This window comes from Bombina bombina, chromosome 9 (genome assembly GCF_027579735.1).
Source record: "Bombina bombina isolate aBomBom1 chromosome 9, aBomBom1.pri, whole genome shotgun sequence".
In the NCBI taxonomy this organism is placed as follows: Eukaryota; Metazoa; Chordata; class Amphibia; order Anura; family Bombinatoridae; genus Bombina; species Bombina bombina.
The window spans coordinates 161,530,393-161,545,100 of NC_069507.1; the positions used below are offsets into that span (position 1 = coordinate 161,530,393).

The 14,708-nt window shown below is 38.5% G+C and overlaps 1 protein-coding gene across 2 annotated transcripts in view; it reads right to left on the minus strand.

Annotated features, from left to right (window-relative positions):
- Nucleotides 1-14,708, minus strand: part of TRIM8 (tripartite motif containing 8) — a 119,998-nt gene that overhangs the window by 19,206 nt on the left and 86,084 nt on the right. For both annotated transcript variants that reach the window (XM_053692465.1, XM_053692464.1), the window contains exon 4: nt 322-555. In XM_053692465.1, coding sequence (XP_053548440.1) covers nt 322-555 — 234 coding nt within the window. The remainder of the gene's footprint in view (nt 1-321; nt 556-14,708) is intronic.

Below are 14,708 nucleotides of genomic sequence, written 5' to 3' on the forward strand. Positions count from 1 at the left end.
CCCGATCGAATGAGATTGGGCGAATTGATGTCCGCAGCCTTCAGAGGAGGTGGACCAGTTAAGGAGCAGCGGTCTTAAGACCGCTGCTTCATAACTCCTGTTTCCGGTGAGCCTGAAGGCTCGCTCGGAAACAGGGGCATCAGCAGGGTTCATAAATCGGACCCTAAGTGCTATTGCATAGTCTTTTTATTGTGTATTTCTTTATTATGCAAATCTACTGTATTTAATGGTCCTTAAATTAGCAGAATTAGATCTAATAATTTCACAGTAGTATATTTTACGTATAATTTTTTGGCAAATTTAAAAAGGACTAATACATACCTTCATGAAGTTGATGTCCTCAGTTTTATCGAACATGACCTGCACAGAGCTCAATAACTTTTTAGCCTCTTGCATTCTCTCATTCAGTTGCAGAACCTGCGCAGCATTGTCGTTACAAAACTTGGCTTGCGCCTTATCCAGTATGTCCATAGTTTTCCTCAGATCCTCATCCAGAATCTGGTGCAGCTTCTCATATTGCTGACGCACCTCATCTTTTAGTTGACTCACTTTTTCCTAAGAAGACAATATAAAAAAAATATTATTGTTTTCTTTATAGTTTTTTTCATAGTTGCATTTAAAATAGTTTATTTTAATATACATTACATTTTTTTTTTTTTAAACTGAGGTTCCTGTGCTGAAAAGTAAAAATTTTTTGTTCTAATGTTTCTGAGACATTACTGTCTACCAAAAGTAGGCCTCTTAGCTTTTCCTGGAGGCCTTCTAGGATCGGAAGTGCAGGAGATTTGACAGCGGGGCTGCTGGAGACAGTTCTGTGGGTAGAGCTGGAACCGGAGGGGTGGATCTTTAAGTATACATGTTGGATGGGAGGTGTGTTGAAGGGGCAGTCTAGTCAAAATTAAACTTTTATTATTCATAGGGCATGCAATTTTAAACAACTTTTCAATTTACTTTTATCATCAAATTTGCTTTGTTTGGTTGGTATTCTTTTAAGAAAACTAAACCTAGGAAGGTCCAACGGATTTTAAACCATTGAAGGCTGCATCTTATCTCATAGTTTGACAGTGCTAGTTCATGCGTGTCATAGATAACGTGTTTACTCCATTGGAGGTATTTATTAGTCAACCATGATTGGCTAAAATGCAAGTCTGTCAAAAGAACTGAGATAAGGGGCAGTCTGCAGAGGCTTCAATACAAGGTAATCACAGAGGTAAAAAAGTGTATTAATATAAGTGTTGGTTATGCAAAACTGGGGAATGGGTGATAAAGGGATTATCTATATTTTTAAACAGTAAAACATTTCAAGAAGATTGTGCCTTTAAAGTACTAGAATTATAGGCAAAAAAATGTTGTTTTTCTCATGGTCGTCTACATCAGAGGTGAGGAAGAGAAACTGCCGCCCCTCTCAACCATGAGGAGCAAGAGAATAGTGATTAGAATGGGATTAGTGCCTTCTAGAGGAACCTGATAGAATCTTTTATTTTCAACTGGACTATACAATTCCGGAGGTGCAAAAAGTGAACCGCAACAGCCATCTGCTGCTACTTATTCTTATACATTATATTTATAAATTGCCATTCTCCCTCCTGTACCTCTCTTATTGCTCTGTATAGACGACTGGTCAGATAAAACAGTACTATTCAGGGTTTGTAGGTACAGTAGTAATCAGGGATAAATAGCAGAACCCACCCAGAACTGCTGCTACTTATATCCCTTTAAATTTCCACATAGCGAGCATTTTAACGAGTGAATAAAGAAGGTTTAATTATATACTGCACCTCTTTCTGCGAGACCTAAATCCATAAACAAGAGACCACTCATAAATTTAAGGAAAATAACATTTTCAGTGATGTATCTGTTTAGGTGTTAAGTGTAATAATAACAAGACTTTAGGTTTATAGAGCAATAAAAGAGTGTTAATAAAAACTTTGCCTTTATCTCAGCTAAAATAAGTTCACAAACACTATTATTCATTTGAATGGAATAGATTACACGCCTTCAAATGAGAGGTTTCATGAGCCTAAAACATTCGGTTGGTTGCCATGGTACCTGGTAGTTTCACTAGCCATTAAAGCTTTCTAATAGGAAAGAGCAAACAAGCTCAGGAGAACGATATTCTTTGTAGAGAAAAAAGACAGAGAAAATAAGACAAAAGAAAACGAGACATAAAGAACCAGTCAGAGGGCAGAGAGGCAAACATACACAGGGCACATATAGGACTAGATTTATCAAAGCTGAGGCGTACAGGGGCACGTATACGCCCGCAGGTAATCAACATTGCACACGAGCGCAATTTTGCGCTCGCATGCAATCCCGCCCCCTGCCTGCGCACAGCCAATCACGCGCGGGCAGGAGCTGTCAATCTCTTCGGTCGGACTCGACCGCGGAGATTGAATTTTGCCACCTTAGAGGTGGCGAAGAGCTTAAGGAAGCAGCGGTCTGGTGACCGCTGCTTGATAAATTACGGCAAGCAAGTTCTTGTGAGAACTTGCAGACGTAGGTGCTTGATAAATCGAGCCCATAGTAATGAAATAAAGTAAGGTAGCTAGAAACAAGCAGTTATGATATTTGCAATTATCCAAAAAACACTTAGGGGCATATTTATGATTGTGCATACTCTCTCAGCATTTATCATTGCCAATCGGCCGCTAGCAGGGGGTGTCAATCACCTGATCGTATTTGATCGGGTTGATTTCTGTTGATTTCTGTCCGCGGCCTGAGAGCAGGCGGACAGGTTAAGGAGCAGCGGTCTTTAGATCGCTGCTTCATAACTTCTGTTTCTGGAGAGCCTGAAGGCTCGCCGGAAACATGGGGCATCAAGCTCCGTACGGAGCTTGATAAATATGCCCCTTAGAGATACAGGGCCCCATGTATGAAGGAGTGATTGGACAAACTTAAGGCCCCATATGTACGAAGGAGCTAGTGGATAAGCTTCTCAACTCGAGAAGTTGTTTGCTCGCCTTCACTACGTACGGGCAGCGGACGAACAGGATCTGCTGCCTGTATGTATCATTACATGCTCAAGTGAGCGTGTAATGCCCATCCCTTCTCTCGCACGACCAATCACGTGAGAAAAGGGATTGTCAATCACCGAGAGTAAGCGAGCAAGTGAGCTCTTGGTGATTTTGCCTCGCCACCTCAGAGTTGGCGTAGGGTGTAAGAAGCAGCGGTCTAATGACCGCTGCTTCTTACATTGTGGGAAGCAGACTCTGATATGCAAACCTGCCCAGCAAGGGCTCCGGAGCAGCTCTGCTTAGTACATGAAGCCCATAATCTGTGTGTTTATACACAAGTCAACAGAACTGTCTACGTACAGAAAAATATGTTTTGTTCTATTTTTTGGCTTTTAAACATGTAGCCAGTATTACATGGCAGCCTCCTATGTATATGGCTCTAAATAGGTTAATTGGGTGTGGTTTAGTAAACCCATCCACGTTCTCATAAGAGATGTGCTATATAGGTTGCAGAGACAACACGTTATGGGTGCTCAATAGAACTGATTTTCAGTGCATCACATATTAAAATGTAATCCCACATGTGGGGTTTTGCTAGACCCTAGCAAGAGAGCTTAGATTCTCTAGCAAAATATGGCAACTAAAAACACAATTTTCATTTAATTTTGGGGATGGTTTTCAATTTGCTTTCATTAGCCAAAGTGTATAGATTATATGCATATAAATACAGTGTGTTTGTGTGTGTGTGTAATTGTGTGTATGTAAGTGTATGTGTGTAAAAAACAATATTAAATGTTAGGGGGTGGAAATCTTTGTGAGTACCCACATTTTTTTATAGGACTTCATCCCTGCTCAGAGCACACTAATAGGCCAGATTTTCAGGATATCTGAACTAGGGTACAAGTGAAATAATCAAATGATCAGTTCTTAACCTGCTCAAACCCAAGGTAATCCTGAATATATGTCCTGTTAGTGTGCCCTGAGGACTGGAACATGCCTACTTGTCAGTATTATGAAGCCCCTCAGGAATTGTTTTAAAGGCAATTTTTAACTTGGAAACTGAATCTCAATATAGTGCTCAGTAAAATAAGCTGTTGATTTCTCTGCCTGTCAAAGAGTTTTTGAGTATTGGATCCCTGGTGAGCCAATATCAAGAGGCATAATTGCTGCTCTTAAACCCGTCCAGGCATGCTTTTTGAAAAAGGATACCAAGAGAATAAAGTAAATTTGTAAACAGAAGCAAAATGAAACCGCTCTTAAAATTGCATGCTCTATATGAATTATTGCACTTACATTCTTACTTTTATGGCCCTTTAGACATTTTGTGATACATAAAAAATAAATCATGAACTCCAAATACAGGTGATAAATATAGACAGACTTTTGACCTAAAGCTTATATCTTCCAAGCTAGTCGGAGTAGTGTTTGTGTTATGATTCCAGCCCTTGAGCTGTTTATCTGACAACCATTTCATGCTGGAACTGGTTATTCTGCATGTGCCATATTCTTGAAATAATTTCAGATTAATTCCTACATTCCTTGCAATGTTTGTTTAAATATTCCTTTCAGTAACAAATAGCAGGTCAATTCGCCTATTACAGAGGACACTGTTAGAACTGAGAGGGATTGGATTAAACAGGAACAATCTGAATCATTTATATGATTTGAAATCTTTATAAACAGTGTGTTCTAAAAAAAAAAAAAAAAAATCACCATTTCTCTTCTATAATTGTGTGATCGTTTTTGTGCTAATAATAAGACCCTTTCGGCTAGATTACGAGTTTTGCGGTAAGCTAAAAAAGCAGTGTTAACAGGTCCTAACGCTGCTTTTTCACTACCGCTGCTATTACGAGTCTTGCAGGTTTAGGGGCACCGCACACTTCTTTGGCCTTACCGCAAAACGACTTACGGAAACTTTGTAAACCCCTTTTCCTATGGGACTTCCATAGCGCTGGTATTACGAGTCTGTCCCGGGAGGCCAAAAAGTGAGCGGTACACCCTCTACCTCTAAGATCCATAACGCATTTTAAAGTCAGTAGTTATGAGTTTTACATTACAACGCTGTAGCATAAAACTCATAACAAAAGTGCTAAAAAGTACACTAACACCCATAAACTACCTATTAACCCCTAAACCAAGGCCCTCTCGCATCGCAAACACTATAATAACATTTTAACCCCTAATCTGCCGCTCTGGACATCGCCGCCACTATAATAAACATGTTAACCCATAAACCTCCGCACTCTCGCCTCACAAACACTATTTAAAATCATTAACCCCAAATCTGCCGCCCCTAACATTGCCACCACCTACATTATACTTATTAACCCCTAATCTGCTGTCCACAACGTCACCGCCACTATATTAAATGTATTAACCCCTAAATCTAACCCTAACCCTAACACCCCCTAACTTAAATATAATTTAAATAAATCTAAATAAAATTCCTATCATTAACTAAATTATTCCTATTTAAAACTAAATACTTACCTATAAAATAAACCCTAAGATAGCTACAATATAACTAATAGTTACATTGTAGCTATCTTAGGGTTTATTTTTATTATACAGGCAAGTTTATATTCATTTTAACTAGGTAGAATAGTTAAATAGTTATTAACTATTTAATAACTACCTAGCTAAAATAAATACAAATTGACCTGTAAAATAAAACCTAACCTGTCTTACACTAACACCTAACCCTACAATTAAATAAATTCCCTACATTAAATATAATTAAATAAATTAAATTAAAATAGCTAAATCACACAAAAAAAAACACTAAATTACAGAAAATAAAAAACAAATTACAGATCTTTAAACTAATTACACCTAATCTAATAGCCCTATCAAAATAAAAAAGCCCCCAAAATAAAAAAAACTAGCCTAAACTAAACTATCAATAGCCCTTAAAAGGGTCTTTTGCGGGGCATTGCCCCAAAGTAATCAGCTCTTTTTCCTGTAAAAAAAAATACAAACAACCACTCCAACAGTAAAACCCACCACCCACACAACCAAATCCCCCAAATAAAAGCCTAACTTAAAAAACCTAAGCTCCCCATTGCCCTAAAATGGTCATTTGGATGGGCATTGCCCTTAAAAGGGCATTTAACTCTATTGCAGCCCAAAGCCCTAACCTAAAAAATAAACCCACCCAATACACCCTTAAAAAAACCTAACACTAACCCCCTGAAGATCGACTTAATGTTCTGAAGACCGAACATCCATCCTCAAGGAAGCAGCAGAAGTCTTCATCCAAGCCGGGCGAAGTGGTCCTCCAGATGGGCAGAAGTCTTCATCCTGATGGCATCTTCTATCTTCATCCCTCCGTTGCGGAGCGGGTCCATCTTCAAGACATCCGACGCGGAGCATCCTCTTCATCTGGAGTCTTCTTACTGAATGAAGGTTCTTATAAATGACGTCATCCAAGATGGCGTCCCTTAGATTCAGATTGGCTGATAGAATTCTATCAGCCAATCGGAATTAAGGTAGAAAAAATCCTATTGGCTGATGCAATTGGATTGGATCAGCCAATAGGATTTTTTCTACCTTAATTCCGATTGGCTGATAGAATTCTATCAGCCAATAGGGATCAAAGGGACGCCATCTTGGATGACATCATTTAAATGAACCTTCATTCAGTAAGAAAACTCCGGATGAAGAGGATGCTCCGTGTCGGATGTCTTGAAGATGGACCCGCTCCACCTCGGATGGATGAAGATAGAAGATGCCGTATGGATGAAGACTTCTGCCCGTCTGGAGGGCCACTTTGCCCGGCTTGGATGAAGACTTCTCCCGGCTTCGTTGAGGACTTCGGCCCGGTTGGATGAAGACTTCTGCCTCTTCCTTGAGGATGGATGTCCGGTCTTCAGAACAGTAAGTCGATCTTCAGGGGGTTAGTGTTAGGTTTTTTTAAGGGTGTATTGGGTGGGTTTATTTTTTAGGGTAAGGTTTTGGGTTGCAATAGAGCTAAATGCCCTTTTAAGGGCAATGCCCATCCAAATGCCCTTTTCAGGGCAATGGGGAGCTTAGGTTTTTTTAGTTAGGCTTTTATTTGGGGGGTTTGGTTGTGTGGGTGGTGGGTTTTACTGTTGGGATGGTTGTTTGTATTTTTTTACAGGAAAAAGAGCTGATTACTTTGGGGCAATGCCCCGCAAAAGGCCCTTTTAAGGGCTATTGATAGTTTAGTTTAGGCTAGGGTTTTTTTGTTTTTTTTTGGGGGGGGGGCTTTTTTTTTGATAGGGCTATTAGATTAGGTGTAATTAGTTTAAAGATCTGTAATTTGTTTTTTTATTTTCTGTAATTTAGTGTTTTCTTTTTTTTTGTGATTTAGCTAATTTTATTTATTTAATTTTATTTAATGTAGGGAATTTATTTCATTGTATTGTAGTGTTAGGTATAATTTAGGTAAGGTTTTATTTTACAGGTCAATTTGTATTTATTTTAGCTAGGTAGTTATTAAATAGTTATAACTATTCTACTTAGTTAAAATAAATACAAACTTGCCTGTAAAATAAAAATAAACCCTAAGCTAGATACAATGTAACTATTAGTTATATTGTAGCTATCTTAGGGTTTATTTTATGGGTAAGTATTTAGTTTTAAATAGGAATAATTTAGTTAATGATAGTAATTTTAGATTTTTTTAAATTATATTTAAGTTAGGGGGTGTTAGGGTTAGGGTAAGATTTACGTTTAGGGGTTAATAAATTTAGAATAGTGGCGGCAATGTTGGGGGCGGCAGATTAGGGATTAATAAGTGTAGGTAGGTTGCGGCGACATTGGGGGCAGCAGATTAGGGGTTAATAAATATAATGTAGGTGGCGGCGGTGTCCAGAGCAGCACTTTAGGGTTTAATAAGAATAATTTAGGTGTCAGCGATGTCCGGGGCAGCAGATTAGGGGTTAATAAGTGTAAGATTAGGGGTGTTTAGACTCGGGGTTCATGTTAGGGTGTTAGGTGTAAGCATAAATTTTATTTCCCCATAGGAATCAATGGGGCTGCGTTACTGAGATTTACGCTGCTTTTTTGCAGGTGTTAGACTTTTTCTCAGCCGTCTCTCCCCATTGATGTCTATGGGGAAATTGTGCACGAGCACGTACGACCAGCTCACCACTGACTTAAGCAGCGCTGGTATTGGAGTGAAATGTGGAGCAAAATTTTGCTCTACGCTCACTTTTTGTCTTTTAACGCCGGGTTTGTAAAAACCCGTAATACCAGCGCTGTATGTAAGTGAGCGGTGACAATAAAGTGCTCGTTAGCACAGCTCCTAACGCAAAAAAATTAGAAGATGCTAATGAGGATGCAAATGGATCTCATTTAGTGGGCGTTTTTACTATTTACAGCTATAGTTGTGTGAGGTATTCAAGTAGGGTTGCTACCCAGCCGGTATTTTAATAACATGAATGGTATTTTTAAAGGGACAGTCTACTCCAGAATTGTTATTGTTTAAAAAGATAGATAATCCCTTTATTACCCATTCCCTAGTTCTGCATAACAAACATGGTTATATTAATATACTTTTTACTTCAGTGATTACCTTGTATTTAACCCTCTGCAGACTGCTTCTTATTTAAGTTCTTATGACAGACTTGCATTTTAGCCAATCAGTGCTGACTCCAATCTGACGTAACTTCCGGTGAATCCATACATCTGATTTGTCCATATATACGGTGAGTGACAGGACTCACAACCAATCAGATGGGCATGTAATTGCCTATCTACACTATCTATTTTGCCTCCGCCTGGGGGGTTCAAGGGGGGGACAAAACCCCCCTTGTAAACCTCATTCTCTAAGGTTTACTTGGGGTGTATGCCAGAGGATCGGCAGTGCGCCCCCCAGACAGAGGAAAAACAGATATTCACATAGAAGACTTACCAGATGTGACGTCAGATTGGAGTTTTCGAGGAATGGAGTTCTCAACAGAAGACCTGCTCTCTTTTGGTACTGTGGGTTAAGGACTTGCAAGGGATGTTTTGGTGATCGTAAATTAAAGGGACAGACTAGTCCAAAATATACTTTCATGATTCAGATAAAGAACGTAATTTTAAACAATTTTCCGATTTACTTTTATCACCAATTTTGCTTTGTTCTCTTGGTATTCTTAGTTTAAAGCTAAACCTAGGAGGTTTATATGCTAATTTCTAAGCCCTTGAAAGCCGCCTCTTCTCTCAGGGCATTTTGACAGTTTTTCACCACTAGAGGGTGTTAGTTCATGTGTGTCATATAGATAACACTGTGCTCACGCATGTGGAGTTCCGGTGAGCCAGCTCTGATTGGCTAAACTGGATGTCTGTCAAAAGAACTGAAATAAGGGGGCAGTTTGCAGAGGCTTAGATACAAGGTAATCACAGAGGTAAAAAGTGTATTTATATAACTGTGTTGGTTATGCAAAACTGGGGAATGGGTAATAAAGGGATTATCTATCTTTTTAAACAATAAAAATTATGGTGTAGATTGTCCCTTTAACACAAGGGCTGTGGTCTTGACAAGACAAAGGGAGACTCTGAGATATAATTGAATGTTACAAAAAAATTATTCAGAACTTGCCTAGGACAGAAGGAGAAACATCAGCAGGAAGTTCCCACATACCTATTGAAGCTTGGTAATATGTGCAAGTGTAGGTATTGTATATAGTTTATGTCCCATTTTATTTTAAAGAACCATATCTTAGCATGTATTTTTTGTTCTTTTGTATGTCTTCTGTTTTTGTAATTTGGCATTGTGTAACTTGTATTTTTGTCTTTTGTTATTAAACATATAAATAATGTAATTCTGTCTTTGGGCCTTAATATCTGAATTCACACTGTAGAGAAGGTTAAAGTCATGTTACATAATTGTTAGTCATGTGGGTAATTGAGTTTCTAAGACACCCCTATTAAAAACTCTAGGTGGTGGCAGCATTGTTAATCTGGCGAGGTATAGGCAGGATTTGGGGGTTAATTTGGTGTCCTTTTAGGCCCTTGTAAACGTAAAGGTGTAAGAGAACCAGAGGCTGAGTGTTATTAACCCCTTCATGCCCACACTCTCCCCATAGTCAAGACTGGGCAGATAGGCTTAGTCGTCACAAGTGGCATACGTACATATCCTGTGAAGGCCCATGCACTAGTATTTAAACACCACACCTTCTCAGAGAGTCAGCACAGGCTTGGATGTCAAAAATTGTGTCTTTTGAAGCAATACACAACACCTCCAACTCTATGAGTAGGCATGGTGTTTGAGTACTGCTGGCAGACCCTCACAGCATATGTTGCAGAAAACCAGGAATAACTTTTACTAGAGGCATTTTTGCTAATCAAAGTATATTGCCAAAATGCATATATTTAAAATTGTTATGCACCCATGCACATTTCATTTTTGACCTATCCCTTTAAGGGGAAACCAGTTTTGCAGAGCACTGTCCTTTTAATGTTTGTGACTGTACAATATTTTCATGTCTGTTGGGTTAGTCTCTCTTGATAGAATGAAAGGTATCTCCAGCGGTCTTGGCGTTCTGGGATCTTCTAGATGCCCAGCATGCAAAATTGATAAATACTCTGATACTATGAAGTATCTCATCTTGTAGTTATGTTTCACTACTTTGAAGCTGAAATGCTTGTCTAATTTTTCATTTTATTATTTCTCTTTAACTGTTGTCAAGTTTTCATTTGTGCATATGTTGGCGTAGACTGTTTTATAGAGTATAGTTTATTCTCTAACATTGTGAAGGCATTTTTAAGTTGACTTGCCACTGTCCTTCACAGTGGAACATGCTATATGAGCAAAGAAGTGAACAGTTTTGAGAAAGATTTTAATGGAGAGTGATTAAGAAATCACGGATATGAAGAGGGCTGGGTCAAATCTGTATAAATTCAGCAATTTTGAAGTTGCAATATGACAGGGTTTTTTCTATGAGATATAAGTTTCATGGACACGTTTTGTTGAATGCAGGTCATGGTATTTAATTACAGCAGGAGAGTTAATAGATAGTTAATGTACCACTCTAGCCTGCAAGCCAATGAAAATGGGGCATACGCATGTACCTGCAAATCACCAGTTGTGTCCTGCTTAGGATGATGATGAGAGTGTTGCATGAGATTAACTAAATGCTTAACCCTTTTACAGGGGTTAAACAGTTACCAATAAACATTCCTATTATAACAAAATCCTAAAAAAAAGAGATACATTTATTATAATATTAGAATGTCCCCCAATGACTTTCATTCAAACAACATCACTAAATCAATAGCTTTTAAAAACATCATATGGGAGCTCATTTAATTGAGTGGTAATGCACAGGGGCACAACAGTTGCCGGTGTTCTGTTGAGAACTCCAATCCCTCGAAAACTCCAATCTGACATCACTTCTGGTGACTCTTGGGGAATGAGGTTTACAAGGTGGATGCAAAACAGATAGTGGATAGGCGATTACAGTGCCCATCTGATTGGTTGTGAATCCTGTCACTCACTGGACATGGACTAATCAGATGTATGGAAATACTGGAAGTGATGTCAGATTGGAGTTTTCTATGTATTGGAGTTCTCGACCGAACACCGGTGCAAACGGTGCCACTGCAAAAGGGCTGAGGGGGGGCCCAGAGTCAGAGCAGCTAAATAAAGCAACTTTGAAAATATTTTTTTTTTTTTAAATTGTGCTATATTATTTTTATTATTATTTATGCCATGCCACTGTGTTTAACAATCAGGTGGTGCCATTGCGGCATGAAATATAAAGCTGGGCAATGAGCATGTCATAACCATGAGTTTCATGTGCTGTGCTGGAGGGGCGGGGCTTGCATCACATTTAGCACTCTCTAGGAGTTCCTACTTTGGCCTGGAGGGGAATGCTGGAGCGCACGCTGCATGTGTATAAACAGAGGAAGAAACATCTGCTGCTTGGGGATGGGACTGCTCACAGTGACAGGCAGGTGGGTGATAGTGTTCTCACATTCACTGGGCTTCTACAAGTTTTTGGCGGCAACATTTTGGCACCAGTATTTTAAAGCAGAATGTTGAAAAATAGATTTTGATGGTACAAATGGTCAACTGGGCAACTGGGCAACAGAGAAGAAATATAGAGGGTCAAGACAAACAACCACAGAAGGAAATATATAAATAAGACTTTCTGCCTGGTCCCATATGATTTGTTTTTGTTATGATGTTTTTCTGCAATATAGTAGTTTTTAACTGTCCTGCTGCTGAAAAGTATTCATACATGGAATTGTGTCAGGGAGTAAATAAAGTTCCTGTCATGACTATATTTACTCCTTGACACATTTCCATGCATGAATAATTTTCAGCAGCAGGACAGTTTTGCATGTTTTGCAAAACTACTATACTACTCATCTCTCCTTGGGTTATCTGTTTGGATAATTAGGCGACTATAAATCATTTGCCTGATAAATCTGCTATTTTGTTCAGTATTGTTCAGCTTTTAATAGCATTGAGTTGCTGGGTCTAGAAAGGATATGTATTATTGTGTTTTGGTCAGCTGATGCACAGCCATCACCTTTTTGTTTGTTTGTTGTTTTTTTTTTTTCAACTAGACTGTACATGACACTAGCTGCTGGCATGCTTTTTTTGTGTGTGGGGGATGGGCACAAAAAAAAAATCTTGCACCAGGGCCCTCTATTCATTAAATCTGCCACTGGTAATGCAAATCAAATATAGAATGTTTCAGCAAAGGAATGTTGATTTTTTGTGGCAAACAAGATAAGGCACTACACATCAATGAAGAAATACAAAAGAGGCAACCTTGCAGGAACCTTTAGCATAGGATTAGGAATCATTATCTAGTACATTCAATAAAATAAAAAATCTAATTATTGACATACTAAATAGGGGAGTGGATTGATAATTCTCTTTCATATTTTTAAAAAAGCATGATTTATTGTGACAAGAAACATTTCTGCTGTCTCTAAAAAAAGTAATATTTCAAAGAGTATTAGAGCTTTATAACAGATAATCCTGTTCTGTACCAAATTTTTTTATAGGAGTTCTCTCTGTCAGCCAATAAACAGTCTCAGAGCTCAGTTGTATACAATTAAAGGGTCACTGAACCCAATTTTTTTTCTTTCATGATTCAGATAGAGCATGCAATTTTAAGCCACTTTCTAATTTATTCCTACTATCAATTTTTCTTCGTTCTCTTGCTATCTTTATTTTAAAAAGAAGACATCTAAGCTTTTTGTTTTATTCAGAACTCTGGACAGCACTTTTTTATTGGTGGATGAGTTTATCCACCAATCAGCAAGAACAACTCAGGTTGATCACCAAAAATGGGCCGGCATCTAAACTTACTTTCTTGCATTTCAAATAAAGATACCAAGAGAATGAAGAAAATTTGATAATAGGAGTAAATTAGAAAGTTGCTTAAAATGTCATGCTCTATCTGAATCACAAAAGAAAAAATTTGGGTACAGTGTCCCTTTAAGAACATGCTGTTAGTTCCAACTTAAAGGGACAGTCAAGTCCAAAAAAAACTTTCATCTTTTAAAAAGGGCATGTAATTTTAAACAACTTTCCAATTTACTATTTTGCTTTGTTCTCTTGGTATTCTTAGTTGAAAGCTAAACCTAGGAGGTTCATATGCTAATTTCTTAGACCTTGAAAGCCGCCTAAATGCATTTTGATCGTTTATCACCACTAGAGGGCATTAGTTCACGTTTCATATAGATAACATTGAGCTCATGCACGTGAATTTACCATGGAGACAGCTCTAATTAGCTAAAATGCAAGTCTGTCAAAAGAACTGAAATAAGGGGGCAGTCTGCTGAGACTTAGATACAAGGTAAGTTAAAACGTGTATAATTATAACTGTGTTGGTTATGTAAAATTGGGGAATTGGTAATTAAGGGATTATCTATTTTTTAAAACAACAAAAATGCTGGTGTTGACTGTCCCTTCAAAGGCAATGGGGTCTATTTAACAAGGGCCGAATGGCCCCTGTTCCCCATGTTTCCGTTCGAGCCTTCAGGCTCGCGGGAAACAGGAGTTAAGAAGCAGTGGTCTTAAGACCGCTGCTCCTAAACTCATACGCCGCCCCTGAGGCGTCGTATAGCAATCCGCCCGATCATGTACGATCGGGCTGATTGACACCCCCTGCTAGCGGCCGATTGGCTGTGAATATGCAGGGGGCGGTATTGTACCAGCATGATAAATGCAGACAGAGTATGCTGTCGGCATTTATCGATGTGCGGCGGACATCGTTCGCTATAGCGGATCATGTCCGCTCGCACATATATAAATAGACCCCAATGTCTACTCCAGAATTGTTATTGTTTGAAAAGATAGATAATCCCTTTATTACCCATTCCCCAGTTTTGCATAACCAACACTGTTATATTATTACACTTTTTACCTCTGTGATTGCCTTGTATCTAAGCCTCTGCAGACTGCCTTTATTTCAGTTCTTTTGACAGATTTGCATTTTAGCCAATCAGTGCTGACTCATAAGTAGCTCCACGGAGGTGAGCACAATATTATCTATATGGCACACATGAATTAGCGCTGTCTAGCTGTGAAAAACTGTCAAAATGCACTATAAGATAAGAGGCGGCCTTCATGGGCTTAGACATTAGCATATATGAGACTACCTAGGTTTAGCTTTTAACAAATACCAAGGGAACAAAGCAAATTTAAATAATAAAAGTAAATTCAAAAATTGTTTAAAACTGTATGCCCTACCTGAATCAAGAAAGTTTAATTCTGACTAGAAATATATTTTACTATTAAAAAACAATGCAAAAAAATATGTGAATTTGATATAACTTGAC